This window comes from Canis lupus, chromosome 17 (assembly GCF_048164855.1).
Source record: "Canis lupus baileyi chromosome 17, mCanLup2.hap1, whole genome shotgun sequence".
NCBI classification, from domain to species: Eukaryota; Metazoa; Chordata; class Mammalia; order Carnivora; family Canidae; genus Canis; species Canis lupus.
The window spans coordinates 29,426,632-29,443,165 of NC_132854.1; the positions used below are offsets into that span (position 1 = coordinate 29,426,632).

A 16,534-nucleotide genomic window follows, 5' to 3' on the forward strand; every position below is an offset into this window, starting at 1 on the left:
AAGCCGCGGTGGGGCCGCGCGTTTCGAAAGCGCGTTTTCGTTTCCTTCCCCGGCGGGTTGTGGCCCTGCCGGGCTGCCGTAGCCGGCCTCGCGCGGCCCCAGACGCGGCGAGAGGCCGCCGTCGGCGGGACTTCCGTGTTGGCGGGCTTCTGAACGCTGCCATGGCTCAGACCGTGCAGAACGTTACATTGTCGCTCACGCTGCCCATCACGTGCCACATTTGCTTGGGGAAGGTAATGGGTGATTCTGGGCACTTCTAGGAAACAGGGTCGGGTATGAAGTCGCCCTCCGGGGCCGAGGGCGGTCCCCGTGTGTGGCGGGGACAGGGCGAGAGGGCGCCGAGATGGGTGCAGGCGCCGGCTCGCGTTCTCCTCAAGCGGCGGGAGGCCGCGTCCTGGGGGACGGAGGGAACGCGGCGCGGTTCCCGGGCTCACCCGTGTGCCCTTTCGGAGGAGGATGACAGCGGCCTGGGGTCTGAAGGGAGGGCGGCCAGGCGGTTGTGCCTCCGCCGGCGGCCTCTCCGGGTCGACTCCGGCGTCGGAGGAGGCCTCGTCAAAAAGAAATCGCTACAGTGTTTTACGCCGCGTCGCCCCCGGTTTAGTGTGTAGTGCAGCCCCCTGAAGCACGTTTCCTGGGAGCCTTGCTAGGATCCCCTCGCCCCCTACACAGGCGGAGCGCTCGTGCCCTTGGGCCCGCCTGCAGCGCTGGTTGGGGGGTCTTTTCCATTTCCAACCGCCCCTCCTTTTCTTAGCCCAGCCTTTGGAGAGTGGCCTTCGCCCTGGCTTCGAAATTTGAAAAGTAAGTCGTAACCCGCCCCCAGTGGTGTTTAGAACGAGAGAGGCCCGGCGTTGGATTCCCGGGACGGATCAGTGATGAGACAGAATAATACCCTCCCTTTGTGTTGCAAGAGGTGCCTAACGTGTCTGTGAAACTAGGTTAGGGAAGAGTAGTTCTGAATCAGAAACGGAATTTTGAAGGCTCTGAGGCATTCGTCCCCTCTCTCATTTTCCGTTTGTACCCCTCTGTTCGGTTTTTAAAAGAGAATTTATGTTTATAACACATCGATCAAGAAAGGAAGATCCTATGCATGAACAATCAGATTTTTTTTCCCCACCACCCTGAATTGTTTTTTTTTTTTTTTTTTACATTTGTGGTGTGTCTGTGTTTATCTTAAAATGCAGACTGAAAGGACAGCCACAGATTTAGAATTGAGACCTAAAAACTTCCTAGAGCAAACATTTGAGTGCCAGCCAACACGATCATCTATCTATCTGCCTTACTTAGGTGTTTGGGATTCTGTGTGAATTCACTTGAGTTTAAAAAAAAAAAAAAAAAAAAGGTAGCGAGTCAGGCTTGGAAGCAACGGATAACTTGAAATCCTCAGAATGAAATGCCAGGGAAATAGCAGATGTGCTGTGAGAGCGTACAGGGGGATGGCTTGATCAATTCTGACTGGGGAGATCAAGGATGGCTGCGTGGAGGGGGGTATTTGAGCTGGCAGTTTGCTACCACCGCCTACATACAGAGCTGGGAGGAGGAGGAGATGATGTTTGTGTTTGCTGGGCTGCGTTTGGCTCCTGACATGAAGCTCCCACATGTATGTGTTAAATTCTGAGTGAACTTGCTCCCAGCACTTAAAACCTGATAAAGGTATCTTTGGGAAATAATTTTCATTTGTTTAGTTGCATGCATTTTACCTAGTTTCACTTAGTTAACAGGCTCTTGCAGCTGTGTTGAAAATGTGCTCTGCCTGGTTGATTTTCCATTCCTGTGCTTTTTTGTATGTAACAAAGATGATACCTAGTAGAGCATAGTGCTTTGCAGATTGCAGAATGCTTTAGTATGTATTTAAGGACTTCATTTACTCCTCCCACCAGTGCCTGAGATAGGCTGTTTGCCCCATTTTGTAAAAAGAAATGTTTAAACTTAAGAAAGCTAAGGCTTACAGTCTCTGGTTTGAACCTCTGTTGTTACCATTTGTGTCTTTGGTAGATTACTTCCTAAAAACTCACATGAGCTCTTCCATGACAGACACTCTTGGGGTCTCCTTCCCTCCCTCCCTTCCTCCCTTTCTCTCTTTTTTCCCCTGTGTTGGTTAGCTATGTTCTGAAATGAAGTATGCTAATAAAAGATGAACTATTTGTGTCCTTTTCAGTCTTCCTATGGAGGCATAAAGGTGTGGTGGTTGAAGGCCTGTGTTGTATGTTCAGACTGCATGAGTTCTAGCTTCTTCGATTTACTAGCTATGTGACCTGGCACAAGTTATTTAACCTCTTTCATAGCAGTCTCCTTATCTGAAAGATGGGACTGGTAATGGTAGCAACACCCTTCCTCACATTTTGGGATGATTAAATCAAGTGATTCATATAATAGTGCTTAGCATAAGGTCTGGGACAGAATAATATTCAATAAATGTTTACCTTTGGTGCGGGCACTGAGACAGACCTCATCTGAGGCAACCAGCCTTTCAAGTAACTGTTCTTCCCAGTTGCTTTCTGAGGCAGGGCACTCACTTGAAGATTTGCTTTCCCAATGGAGTGGGACCCTATTTGTTCTAGAGATTGCCACAGTATGTCCAGAGGTCTTAACTAGTTCCTGTAACTGTTGCCTTTTGTATAGTTAAAGCAAATCTGATATACTTGGGCCATTTACCCTCCCTACATACCAGTATTTGAGGGGTATTTGAGATAGCATGACCTATGGTAGGTAAGTACCATGTTCTCAATGTCACTTCCCCCTCCCTGACAGTATCTCTGGCCAACTCTGGGATATACCTAAGGTCCTTTCTGCTTAGCCCTCTCCCAGATAACATTGTTTTGCCACCCTCATTATAGTTCCTAAATACCACCATTAGCAAGATCCTTTCCTTTTGATTGTTCAACAGAATTAAGGGCCATTATTCCTGAAAGGTTACTGTAAACAAACAAACAAACAAACAAAAAAGCAGTGCATATTACTTTAAAGGAGAAGGTGGGGATGGGAGAGATCTCAAATCTGAATAGATGTATGTATATAGATGCTGATTGGAATGGGGAAGAATGGAGAGGTAAGAAATTAGTGGAGATAGCCTAAGTATGCACATTGTCAGTATTTTGTCTTTTGGTTACACATATCCTTAAAATTGGACGTTCAGACATTTTGCATTTTCTGCTTGTCTGTACCTCAGTCTTAAAGATGAATTCTCTGTTCAGTAATGTTTAGCAACCTTGCCAATATCACAAGAGCTCTGTGTGGCTTGAAGAAGGTAGGTACACATCTTGTGGGATGAGTTATGTGTAATGTGTGTTCTTGCTTGTTCCTCCTTAATTTTTCGCTTTGCCCTGGTCTCGTGGGCCAGCAAGCAGAAATACAGGAATGAACTAGTTCAGGATATCGGTTAAATGATCTAACTCAGGATATGTTAAATGGCATTTTGGTCCTGACACCAGATTGCTAGACCAGTTTATCTCTAGATAATTCTAGTCATTTATCTCTTCAATTAGGATTCAAGCTGTGAAATCAAAAGATTGTCTGCATGTAATACATTTATTGACTATGTCTGCATTTTTCCATGAGTGACGTATCTCCCAATGTGGCCCATAGTTTTATAAAAGGATGAAGGAGATTCTGAAGTGGAGTGCCAAGCAACTAGATTTCTGATGCTGTTTGGTATTAGTATATCGTGTTCAGTTATTCCTCACTTGGGAATGAGTCCAGTTTAGGATACCACACTTTAAGATAAATATAAATGAACTAGAGTATTTTGAAGTCATTTGAAAAGGAGTTGAATTTGAGGTTTGAATGTAAGTGGAATGGAATTGTGTTGGAATGAATAGACATGATAGTGAATCTTTAAATATAAACTGTCTTTCGTTTGGAAGGGAATCAAGCTTTATGTAGCTGCATAATATTAAGATTTGTACTTTTGTAAGGACAAGCTCTCTAGCTGATATAATCTGAGATGAAATCAGCTTCTGTAGGTGTGGGGTGTCTCTCTCTTATAGAGTCCAGTAATAGAGTGGATTGTTTCCAGCTAAGAGTACTATAGGAAGAATCCTTTTTTTTTTTTTTTTCCTTCAGAGAGGACTACTTGCCCTGCTTTATACCCATATAGTTGATTAAAAATGTTGACAAGGTCAGTCTAGGTACAAAGCCTTATACAACTTAGAATCCTCATTCTAGGTTGACTAAATTCATTCATCAGTGTTCATCAGAGGCTGTTTGTTGATTGGCCAGCATGTCATCAACCTCGGTACACTGAGTCCAGGTTTGAGTCCTGATTGCCTCTCAGTTCCTAAGAGTGGATTTAAGAACCAGTCTTATACATAACTGTCACAAGTAATTTGCTTTGAAGAAAGCCATATGGACTACATTTTTTTCTCTTTTCCAAATTAAGTTTGAAGAATGAAGATACTTGAAAAACTGTATATTCAATATTGTGAGTTTTTTAACATACTTAGAGTGTAATAAATTTTTTATATTGATATATCCTAATAATCTTAAGGTTGATATGTAATAGCTGGCATGTTTACTAAACAAATAAGATTCCTAAAAGCGTTCTAGGTAGGAGAGGCAAAATCTTTCCTTTTACCTAGACATAAATGAATATGACCCAAGCGAATAGGCCTTAAGCAACTTAGTTCAGGAGCACAGTTTTAAAGTCTAGAGCCTAAATTTTAGCCCAGAGCCAAAGATTTCTTGAAACAAAGCAGAATAATCCAAAAGTTTTACTTTGAAGTTTCCAAATTCCCAGTTTGGGGTGGGGTGAGCTATTACCATGATTTCTATACTTCAGTCTTCTTTTTCATGGTGTTTCTAGGTCTTGCCTCATGAAACCCATAAAATTTTGACATAGGTGCAAGAAATAATATTTTTTGAAGAAAGATTAGCACTAGTCTTTAGTAAAGATGATAAAAGACTGAGGAGTTGAGTTTAAGTGTAATTGCCAGGCCAGTTGGTTTAGTTGCCTTTCTGTCGCATCACCTCCATCAGTGCTCCTTTTCAATAGCCCCTACTGATCCTAGAGTCTTGATCCTAATCTCTTGGTTCTTTGAGCATGTGCCCTCTATTTCTTCCTCTCAGACTGTTATTTACTAACTCTGTCCTAAGGAAGAAAAATCTATTTCTTAGTTAAAAGAGCACTCAATTTGCATTTGAGTCATATTGAATGTTGGTTGAATACTGGTCTGCCACATATAACCTGTATTATTATTTCCTTGAGTCTCAATTTCCACAGCTGAAAATGAATTTGATACTACCAGGGTCATTAAGTTGTTAGGGAAATTCATGTGACTACCCTAGATCAGTGGTTCATTCTCAAAGGGGTGGGAGTGGATTTCATCTCCCATATTTGGCAATGCCTAGAGATGTTTCTGATTGTCTCCAGGGGTGTGCTGGTTATGGTTAGTGGGTAGAACTCAGGGATGCTGCTAGCTAAACATTCTACAGTATACAGGAGAACTCCCTACAACAAAAAGATCCTCAGTCCAAAATGTCAGTAGTGCTGAAGTTGAAAAACCTTGTCCTAAGCCAATGTATAATAACGTCTAGTAAGTGATTCTAGGATAATACGGTTAATAATGAATAATCCTCTTGACTTCTCTCAGGTTCATCTATTTTTTAAGAAAGGAGCTTTGTTGGTAGAGTGGTCTCTTAAAACTGAAACATCTTCAAATAAAAGAAATGAACAGAACATAGTAGAATTACAGATTTAGAGTTAATCTTTCTGCACTTAGGACTGCCCCCTCAGGCCCATTCCAATGAGCAGAGCCTACTTTTCATACCTTGCTTTTCTCTTCTCTCCCTCCTCCTCACCAACCTCAGGGTGCATTGCCCTAGAGTATCATTCCAACATGTTTACTCCAGATGAGTTTGGAATTGTACATGTCACTTGCCATTGTCATCTAGCATTTTTATTTTATAAGAATACTGTTTTAATGCCACAGATCTCATTTGAGAGTAAATAGATATACAGTCTAATAACAGGCAACTTATGACTATTTCTCTATATCAAGAAGATTATATTAAGGAAAATTATGTGTGTGTTTAGGTACTGTATATACCAGGATCTGGGTAGAGGAAGATAGCTAGACAGGAATTGAGGGAAAGCTAGATTCTTTGCATTTTGCTCCTGAACGCTACAGTCAAACAAATAACAGGTAATTTGTTTTAGTAGTTATTTCTTCTTTATAGATTTCTATTCTCCTAAGCTAAATTTGAACCATTGTTTAGAAATTGTCATCTGGTAAGTACTTGGTCCAAAGAACTGAATTAGTCAACTGTTTCAAAACTCCAACACAATGACAGTGACAATATCAGGTATCAAACAGTGACACTGATTCTCCTGTGGGTGGCATTGCCAATGGTCTTAGCAGAGAGAACTAAGTTATCTCCCTGTGGTGGTTACTCTATAGAATTTGGCCATTAAATGGGAAGGTTAAACTTTTGCTTTTTCACAGTTTGGCAGTAGCCATTGACTTTTTGCTTCTTGAGACACTTTTAGGAACATTATCTTAATCTTTCATCTTACTACATCAAAATTCACTTTTTAAAATCTTAAGAGTGTGCAGAGCATTAAATCAGGTGCTGTAGTTGGGTACAAAGATGAGCATGCTCATCCCCTACCCCCAAGGAGCCTGAAATCTAACAGGGAAATCAATGCTTAAGGAGTACCCTTATGAAAATCAGACAAAGACCTTATTCTGCAAAGGATTCTAAAAAGGATTCATGAAGGCCTTGCAGAAGAGGTAACATTTGATTTTCATCTTAAAAGGTGGAAAGAATTCTGATTGGGGAAGCTGGAGGCCAAGAAGATTTATTAAGCTAAGAAATGAGAGCATGGTAAACAAGAAGCCTCCACTGTTCTTGTTAATTTGGTGAACATCCAGTAGATCTGTGTGGTTGAAGTGTAGGTTATATCAAGTATTGAAATAGAAGATCAGTATTGAAATAGCAGATAAAAGGGCTGTTTAAGAACCAGATTATGTTGTTCTTTGAATGCTATTCTTAAAACTGTGAACAGGGAAAAATCATTGCGTTTTGCAGGAGAGCAGTGAACACTGCTGATCCATATTGTAGAAAGATAGTTCTGCATCAGTTTGAAGGGTGGACAGAAGTGAATATTTTTCAAATTCACTTCCTCCCAGGAAGCTTGGGAGGAGGTCACTACAATAGATCCATAGCTGAAGGAATGAGAGCCTGAACTCATTATTGAGGTGAAGATGGAAAAGAAGGGATAGATGATAGGTAAAATAAAACAAAACAAAAACATTTAGAGGTAGATTTGACATATTTTGACAATCCTAGGATGTAATTTTTTCACATTATAGCTTTTTTGAAACCTGGCTGTACCTTACAAATGATGGCATCTTATAGTAATTGGCAGCATTTTTCATTCTTTTTTCTTAGTGGTACATAAAATAATGGTGCATCTTAAAATCTCTGGCTACTTAGACTTGATATATGATACCAGGATTTGGTGACCAATTGATTGGATGGTGAGGCTAAGTAAAAAGGGTGAGTCAGAGACGGTTGTATTTTAGCCCAAGTAATGAGGTGGTAGTGCCATTAACTTAGATAAGGAGTGCCAGAAGAGGAGCAAATGTGTGGAGTAGGCCAAGTTTGGGTCTGGATATGTTATGATTGAGGCAGCTCCAGGATCCTTACAGGAGTTGGCTCTGAGGCACAGAGATAATGGTAATATTATCTTTTCTTTTTTTCTTTTTTTGAGAGATTGCTATGTGGAACCCTCTATGTTTATATATTTACATTATTAAATCTTAATGTCTGAATGAAAAGAGTGTACTAAGTTAAATCACTATCTTTAGAGACCGAAACCTATGCTCATTGTAACTAAAGGGCTTACCCAAGGTCAAACAGCTCAAGTGGCAGAGCTGGAGTTTGTCTCTCAAAGCCTAAGCTTTGCCATTTACTGAGGTCCAGTTACAGAGGATTCTCAGGAGTTGTCATAGAAAAGATGTTAACATGCGATACATGATATTAAGAGAGAAAATAGAACTATGCCAGATAAGATGGCCCAGGAAAAAAACATTAGAGAAAGGAGCTGTACCACCTCCAGTATTTTGACTGTAAGCATCTCACTCTGATCCTCTTTTCATCATACCTACTCTCCAGCATTACTTTAGTCTTATCCAGACCAATTTGTTGACTTATGAATATCACTTTTTCACTGTCATCATTACCATTCATATACTCATGTCCCTTGTTAGCCATGGTCATTTATTATCATCAGTCCCTTGTCTTTCTCTTTCTCCTTGGCAAAAATCCAACTCTGGGTAAACCCAACTATTCATTTGCTTCCCACCTAAAACTGCACAGGTAAAAATTGGTAAGAAAAATACACACTAGGGCAGCCTGGGTGGCTCAACGCTGCCTTCAGCCCAGGGCCTGACCCTGGAGACCCGGGATCGAGTCCCACGTTGGACTCCCTGAATGGAGCCTGCTTCTCCCTCTGCCTGTGTCTCTGCCTCTCTCTCTCTCTCTCTCTCTCCCTCTCTCCCTCTGTGTCTCTCATGAATAAATAAATAAAATCTTAAAAAAAAAAAAGAATGACTTAAAAAAATAAAAATACACACTAGTGTTAATTTGGTTTTGGTTTATAGTCAAAATCTTAGATCTCAAATAGGAACTCAACAATGTTTGGTAGTCCTGCTACATATAAATTTCTAGTAAATTTACCGTCTTTTCAAAATAGCTGCTTTTTCTGTTTTCTCAAGTTGATAGCCCTACCCACTTCTCACTTTCAGCTGGTAACCTCACCTCATATTTAACAATAAAATATAAGCAAATGGAATTTTAGAACATGAGTTCTCTCATTTTTCCATCAACAGATCTTCAGCTCCTTTGCATTTTTTCTCACTTCCCTGGCTTTCCCTTTTGTTACACTGAAAGATAGATCCTCAGTCCCATACAAGCCAAAACCTCTGCTTTGTGCTTTGGATTTCATTCCATCTTGACTTCTTAGGGACTTTGCTGCCTATGGCTCTAATCCTCCTCTTCTTCCTCCATCATTAATATGCCCTCTTTACTGTATCGTTCTCATTGTCATTTCTTACCATGGTCTTTATTTTTATGCTCATTCCTTTATAGCAAAACATGAAGGAATTGTCTATATTCTGTGTCATCACTTAACCATTCCCTCTCTCTCAGCCTTCAATCAAGTTTCTATTCCTACCATTTCCTGAAACTGTCAGTGTTTGTCAGTAACAGATCACAATGACTTCCGTGCAATTAAATCCCATAGTTATTTTCTCTGTTCATATCAAGCTCATTCTCATTCTCTCTCTCTCTCTCTCTCTCTCTCTTTCTTTTAGAGATGGAGAGGGGTGGGGCAGAGAGATAAGGAAAGAGGGAAGCAGGCTCCATGCCTAGCCAGGAGCCTGATGCAGGGCCCCATTTCACAACCCTGAGATCATGACCTGAGCTGAAATCAAGAGTCTGACACTTTGCCAGCTGAGCCACCCAGGCGCCCCAAGCTCATTCTCTTATTATTTGACATGCTTGGCCACTGTCTTCCTCTTCGAAAACTTCTTTTCTTGGCTTCTGTTTAAGACCATACTCTCCTGTCCTCTAGCATAGGCCCCTCCTTCCTAGTCCCCCTTTGCTGATTGCTTTTCCTTTTCCTTCCTCTGCTTGCTGGAGTGCCTTGTCTCCAGCCACTCTGCCCATGGAGGGATCTTCTTAGTCCTGTGGATTTAAATGCCATCATTTTGTATGCTGGTGATTCTCAGACTCTGCCTTATCTATTTACAAGTCTACCTGGCATCACAGTTTTAACATGGCCAAAACAGAATTCTTGATTTCTACCACATGTGAGACCTCCTCTTCCTCACCTTAGTTAATGATAGTACCAATCACTAAGTTATCCAAAACCACTTTTAGATTGGGGAGATAATCTTTGTTGTGGAAGGAATTACATGGAAAATACTGATTCCTTTATTTATTTATTATTTTTTAAAAGATTTTATTTATTTATTCATTCATGAGAGAGAGACAGAGAGAGGCAGAGACACAGGCAGAGGGAGAAGCAGGCTCCAAGCAGGGAGCCCGACAGGACTAGATCCTAGGTCCCCAGGACCATGCTCCAGGCCGAAGGCGGTGCTAAACCGCTGAGCCACTTGGGCTGCCTGAAAATACTGCTTCCTTTAAATGTGCTTCTAATGAAGGAAGCCTATAAGGGTAGGAGAACATCTTGAATCTTTTTAGATGTGCAGTTTTATGTTTTGACCATTGGTTTTCATCCATTTTAGATGAACTCATGACTAAAAAAATAAAATAAATCACTGCTTCTAAAAGTCCAAGGGGATAACTTCTCTTTTTTTAGTTGAGTTTCTTAATTTAGGGGGTATATCTACCTCTGGGAGTATTGTAGGAATTAGGGTGTGTGTGTGTGTGTGTGTGTGTGTGTGTTTGTGTGTGTATGTTGAATGAAGCTCTAGGACAGATATGGCAGTATCTTTCTGGTACTTAGTTTGAGAATTTTTTTATTTTTAAAAACATTAAATGACTTTATTTTTAAAAATTTATTATTCTTTTTTTTTTAGATTTTATTTACATATTTGACAGGGGGAGAGAGGCAAACAGAGAGAGAGCCCAAGCAAGAGGCGTGGCAGGCAGAGGGAGAGGGAAAAGCAGGTTCCCCCACTGAGCAGGAGCAGGATATGGGTCAGATTCCAGGACTCTGGGAGCATAACCCCAGCCGAAGGCAGATGCTCAACAGACTGAGCCACCCAGGCACCCCTATTTCATGACTTTAAAGATGAAATGAAAACACCCATAAATATATGATGGTTTAGACTTGGACAAATCACATGACTTTTTAGGAAAAAACAGTTTTAGGAAAAAACTTTTTTTAATTCCTTTTAAAGGAATTAAATTCCTGTAAAGGAAATTTAGACTTATCTGCCTTTTGAGACTGACCAGGAATACCTTCTAGATAAGCATTCACTCCTTGTTGTAGGTAGGAATACTTTGGAAGAGTTTGAGAAGCTGTCCTTCATGGTCTCATTCATTCATTCATTCATTCATATCAGCTCTGTCAAATCAGCTGAACTGAATGAATTAGAATTGATTTTTCTCCAAGAGGAAGTCTAAATGCATGGTAAATTATCTTCTCTGTTTAGTTTTCATATGTTAATGTTCATAATCAAGGAGCCATCTCAGTGTTTGGAAAGCCAGACTAAGACCAGGAAGTTCTTTACAGTGAGACTTAAAATAATTACTTGCCTGTCGTGGATTACCATACATCTGTGATTTCTTTCAAATTAATGAATACTATCTTTCTGAGGCAAGAGGTACAACAGCACAAGCATTTTCTCTGCAGAAAGTGGTTTGTGGTAGTTCTGTCTCTTCCCTTCTCCCTCCACTTTCTTTGCTTCCTCTTGATCTTCTGACTCTAGTGCAGAAAGACTATAAAATGGCATTTTTATTATCATTAGGACAGGAAAATACTGACAATGCTATAAAGTGTTCTGAGTCCCACAGTAACATTACCTTGTGAATCAAGTGAGAGCCTAAGCATTTTTGTGTCATTTTGGGTTTTATTTTAAAATTTTTGCTACTTGAAGAATATTAAATTATTGTTCCTTCTGGCTATATTCCCTAATTCGTGTTAAATACTGAATTAATAGCAGTTACTTCAACTAATTTTTATTGAGTACCTACTGTGTACTAGGCTGTCTTCTTAGGAATGAATGAGATGAAGGAAGTTCTTGCTCTCATGCCGCTTCCTTTTTAATAGGAAAGATAGACATTAAATGTGTAAACAAACACAATATCAGAAAACTAAAGTAACTTGTTTCTTCTATTTTCTGTCTTATAAGACAACCACACACAGTCAGAACACCTAGTTAATCCTGACTGAGCCACCTAATTTCTTCACATTTTGGTTTCCTTATTTGTGAGGTATATTTACTGTGTTTACCTCACAGGAGGACTATTTAAAACAAAAGCAAAGAGAGAGAAAGTGCATGTGAAAGCCCTTTGTAAAATAGAAGACAGTATAAATCTAAAGTATTAATATTTGTGCTTGTTAAAATGGAGTCAAAGATTTTTCTATTTAGCGTATGTCAGTATTTCTGTCAGCATTGTTTGATGTTTAAATTATAAACCAGCATTTTTATAAATCCTGGATAATTTCCTCTTAAAGCACTTACTCTGCTATACTCTAGAGAAACTATTTGTTTGCTCTAAACTAAACCAATTGAGGGATCCCTGGGTGGCGCAGCGGTTTGGCGCCTGCCTTTGGCCCAGGGCACGATCCTGGAGACCCGGGATCGGATCCCACGTCGGGCTCCCGGTGCATGGAGCCTGCTTCTCCCTCTGCCTGTGTCTCTGCCTCTCTCTCTCTCACTGTGTGCCTATCATGAATAAAAAAAAAAAAAAAAAAAAAATTATAAACTAAACCAATTGAGATACTAACTCTGACTATTGCCCTGTACTAAAAGTAATGTTTCTTTTTTCAAAGGTACGCCAGCCTGTTATATGCATCAACAACCATGTGTTTTGTTCAATTTGTATCGATTTGTGGTTGAAGAATAATAGCCAGTGTCCAGCTTGCAGAGTTCCCATCACACCTGAAAATCCTTGCAAAGAGATTATTGGTAAGGGCCTATTTTATAAACACATGAAAACAAATTTGAAACTATTTCTAAATAATGTATACTTGGAGGAAGACTAAAATAGACAATTTTCACTGATGTCATTTTGCCAATATTCTGGATGGATTGGTCATTTTGTATAATCTGTAAGTGAAGCACATGAGGGGCACTAGCCACTATGAGAACTCTTAGAGCCTCCTGGAACTAACATTCTGGTAGAGGCTGTGCATGTGAACCAAAATATTAATGGTTTAAAGCAGCAGATGCTAAAGGTCAAAAGAGGCCCGTAGAGTTCAGGCAAAGAAGTTCAGCTGGGAACATCAAGAAAGGCTTCATAAAGCAGGTAGCCTTAAGAGATTGAAAGATGGATAAAATTTCAACTGGTAAAGATTGGGGAGGGCATTTCATACAGAGGGAATAGCATGACCTAAAGATCAGAAGTAGGAAAATACAAAGCATGTTTTTAGAAATGATCAGTAGTTTAGTTTGGGTCTGACTACTGAAATAATGATGAAAAGATAAATTTGAGACTTTAGTGCATGGAATCTTGAGTAATAAACTCATTCATGGACTGGCACTATGGGTGAGAATAAGGGTGAAGTGAGCTGATGGTTTTGAACAGGGAAGTGGCAAGATCCAAAATGTGCTTGAGGAATATTACTGGGGTGATGATATGCGGGTTGGGCTGAAGCGGAAAGACATTGTGTGAGTAGGTCATGTAGGAGGCTCTAGCCAGTTAAGGGAGAATGTGAGTCTGGTTTAAGGATAAAAAAGAACATTCAGTGCCATACCAGTGTGGATAAAAGGGACAATAAAAGTTGAACTAGAAGATCCTTGAAAAATTAAACATTTAAAGAGCTCTTTTAGTGTTTGGATTTTATTCTGTTCATATAAGTTATCTTACTTAGATTGCAGAAATTAAAATTATTTGTTTCTGTTTTAGGAAAAATTTAAAGTGAATCTCTCATTTGCTATGTATAGAAAACACTTTTCAGAAAACATAAGAAGACATTTTAATAGTCCCAATTTAGGGAAAATGGACTTAAGATTTTTACAGTGGAAATGGAAAGGAAGATAGATACTAGGATAAACGAAGAACTAGTAGGACTTTGGGACTAAGAAATCTGAAGGGGAAATCAGAAATTGTGTCAAGGTTTCCTTCTCGGTACCTGGGTGAAATCTGCTGGAGGAGTATTTTTCTGCAGTGAACTTTGATGATTAAAATAATTTGAATGTGTTTTCCTCGGCTTTTCTTCACATCCTTTCTCCTGCCTTCATTCGTATCTAAGTGATATTTCATAAATTCTCTTAAGTAAAATAGTTCTTTCACCCTTCGATTTGGATAGAACGTCCTGAAAATGAGCATCTGTAAAATGCCTTTGCTATGGTGATACTAAGAAGTACAAGAAAGTAACCACAGCATAAATGAAGAGCTCTCAGGAAGAATTCATTTTAAGTATATTTGTATTGAATTACAGACATACAGTCAATGCTGTGATTCATAATCCATTGCAACTGGGTTGTTAGATTCAGTAAAAAGATGCATTAATCTTTTCACTTGTGTTACCAGTAACTAGATATGTTTGAATACATTGGTTATAATAATATATATTATAATATATGAGATCATATTAAGATATATATAAATATTTGACAACTGAAATTTAAATTGATAATATGGATAATATATATATAATTATTGGTTAAATATAAATAAAATCATTGGTTTTATTATCATTTAACAGTTGTCTTGTATTCAAATTTGGAGTAGTCCAAATGTGATAATTAACAACATACAGCCTTTGCCTTCATTGCGTTTATTATAATAAGATACACAGGTAAGTAATCACCCAGATATTTTACTGAAGATATTTTTTATGGTGTTATTTGATATTTATCTTTTCTCAAGGTTGAGATCAAGAAAAGGACTAGGTGATAGCCCCAAGTGTGTATATAAGGGAAAAGGTAGAAATTAAGCTGAAGAACTATACAAGACAATAAGAAAACCATTTATCTTTGTTTTCATACTGCCTAAATTGGAATGAAAGTTAGATTTTTTTTTCCCCCCTGTAGGAGGAACAAGTGAAAGTGAACCTATGCTAAGCCATACAGTCAGGAAGCACCTTCGGAAAACTAGACTTGAGTTACTCCACAAAGAGTATGAGGTAAATAAGAATTATAATTTAAATGAGGACAACATTGAATTCAAGGTAAAACAGCTATCTCAGTCTCTGGACTTTTTACAGTACACATCCAGTGAAAACTTACTTTAAATGCCATTTAAAAAATATCTTATTTGAGGGGTACTTGGCTGGCTCAGTCAGTAGAGCATGTGCTTCTTGATCTCAGGGTCCTGAGTTCAAGGCCTATGTTAGGTGTGGAGCGTACTTAAAAATATATCTTCTTTTTCCCTTTTCTATTTCAGATAGAAGATAGGAACAAATGTAAGCATTTTTTTTCCTTTTTTTTTTTTTTAGTTTTAGATTTGTCCTCAACGGACACATCATTGTGTAGGTATTTGCTCCCTCAAGTTGGGAGATAAACCCTCTTGTGAAAGTCAGTCTTCAGCCCCCACAGGGCATTGTGAATGCTCTGGTAAATAGTGACTATAACTTTCATTCCATTTTGTTTGTCTATAAATTGCCTCAGAATTCTGTGTCTGATTAGTTTTTGTAAGATAAATATACCTATGTCAACTGCCAGCAAAATGATTTTGGTGTGAAATATGCTACTTTCTAATTTGTTTTTTTTATGTTAACCAGTGCGGGGTTTTTTGGGTTTTTTGTGGGTTTTTTTGGTGTCTTTGTTTGTTTGTTTGTTTTTTAAGATTTTTATTTATTTATTCATGAGAGACACAGGGAGAGAGAGAGAAAGGCAGAGACACAGGCAGAGGGAGAAGCAGGCTCCATGCAGGGAGCCCGACGCGGGACTCGATCCCGGGTCTCCAAGATCAGGCCCCGGGCCGAAGGTGGTGCTAAACAGCTGAGCCACCAGGGCTGCCCCTGTTTTTGTTTTTTAATAAAAATTGTATATATTTGGGGCACCTGGGTGGCTCAGTCAGTTAAGCATCTGACTTTGGCTCAGGTCATGATTTCAGAGTCCTGGGATGGAGCCCCATTTAGGGCTCTCCACTCAGCGGGGAGTCTGCTTGTCCTTCTCCTTTTGTCCCTCCTCTGGCTTGTGTGCACACACATGTCCACACTCGCACTCTCTCTCTCTCTCTCTCTCAAATAAATAAATAAATGAATAAAATCTAAAAATTGTATGTGTTTAAGGAGCACAACATGATGTTTTAATATTCATATCCAAATTAACTACATATATTATTCTGAATGGAAAGTGGATGGATATGGTATACAGTAAACCTATATGGTATAGGGATGGATATGATATAGGAATGTAAACTCCTACTTCAAATGCAGAAACAAAAATGTAAACATCAAAACTATTGTGATCTTGATCAACACTGTTTTTTTCAATTTGCTTCACTAAAACAATTAAACATCCTCTTCTTCAGAATTTTCTTCTGCAGAATCTGCTTCCTTGCTGAATTCATGTGACTTGTTTTCTGGATATCTTCAATAAAATCAAAGATTTGACTTACTTACTTACTTACTTACTTACTTATTATTTTTTTAGTAGGCTCCACACCCAGCATGGAGCCCAACATGGCTTGAACTCACATCCTTGAGATTAAGTTCTGAGCTGAGACCGAAAGTCAGATGCTCAGCCTATTGAGCCACCCAGGCACCCCAATGTTTCTATATTTTTTTTAACCACAAACTGTCACTGAATTAAAATGAAAGCAATGGAAATGCCAGTTTTTATCAGAGTCAAATACATTTGAGAATTTCAACTGTATGTGACTTTCTGCCCACACAACCATTCTGATGCATAATGAATCTGTATACCTATAGAATTTGGGAGTATAAAATTTA

General features: G+C 39.2%; 1 protein-coding gene across 2 annotated transcripts in view; it reads left to right on the forward strand.

The window, feature by feature from the left end:
• Positions 1-75: 75 nt before the first annotated feature.
• The window catches only part of OBI1 (ORC ubiquitin ligase 1), a 40,970-nt gene continuing 24,511 nt past the window's right edge, over positions 76-16,534 (forward strand). Inside the window, exons 1-3 of one of the 2 annotated variants that reach the window (XM_072782671.1) lie at positions 76-233; positions 12,464-12,599; positions 14,670-14,761. In XM_072782671.1, the coding sequence (XP_072638772.1) occupies positions 162-233; positions 12,464-12,599; positions 14,670-14,761 (300 nt within the window). In that variant the 5' untranslated portion in view covers positions 76-161. The remainder of the gene's footprint in view (positions 234-12,463; positions 12,600-14,669; positions 14,762-16,534) is intronic. The other variant, XM_072782672.1, reaches the window with a different exon arrangement.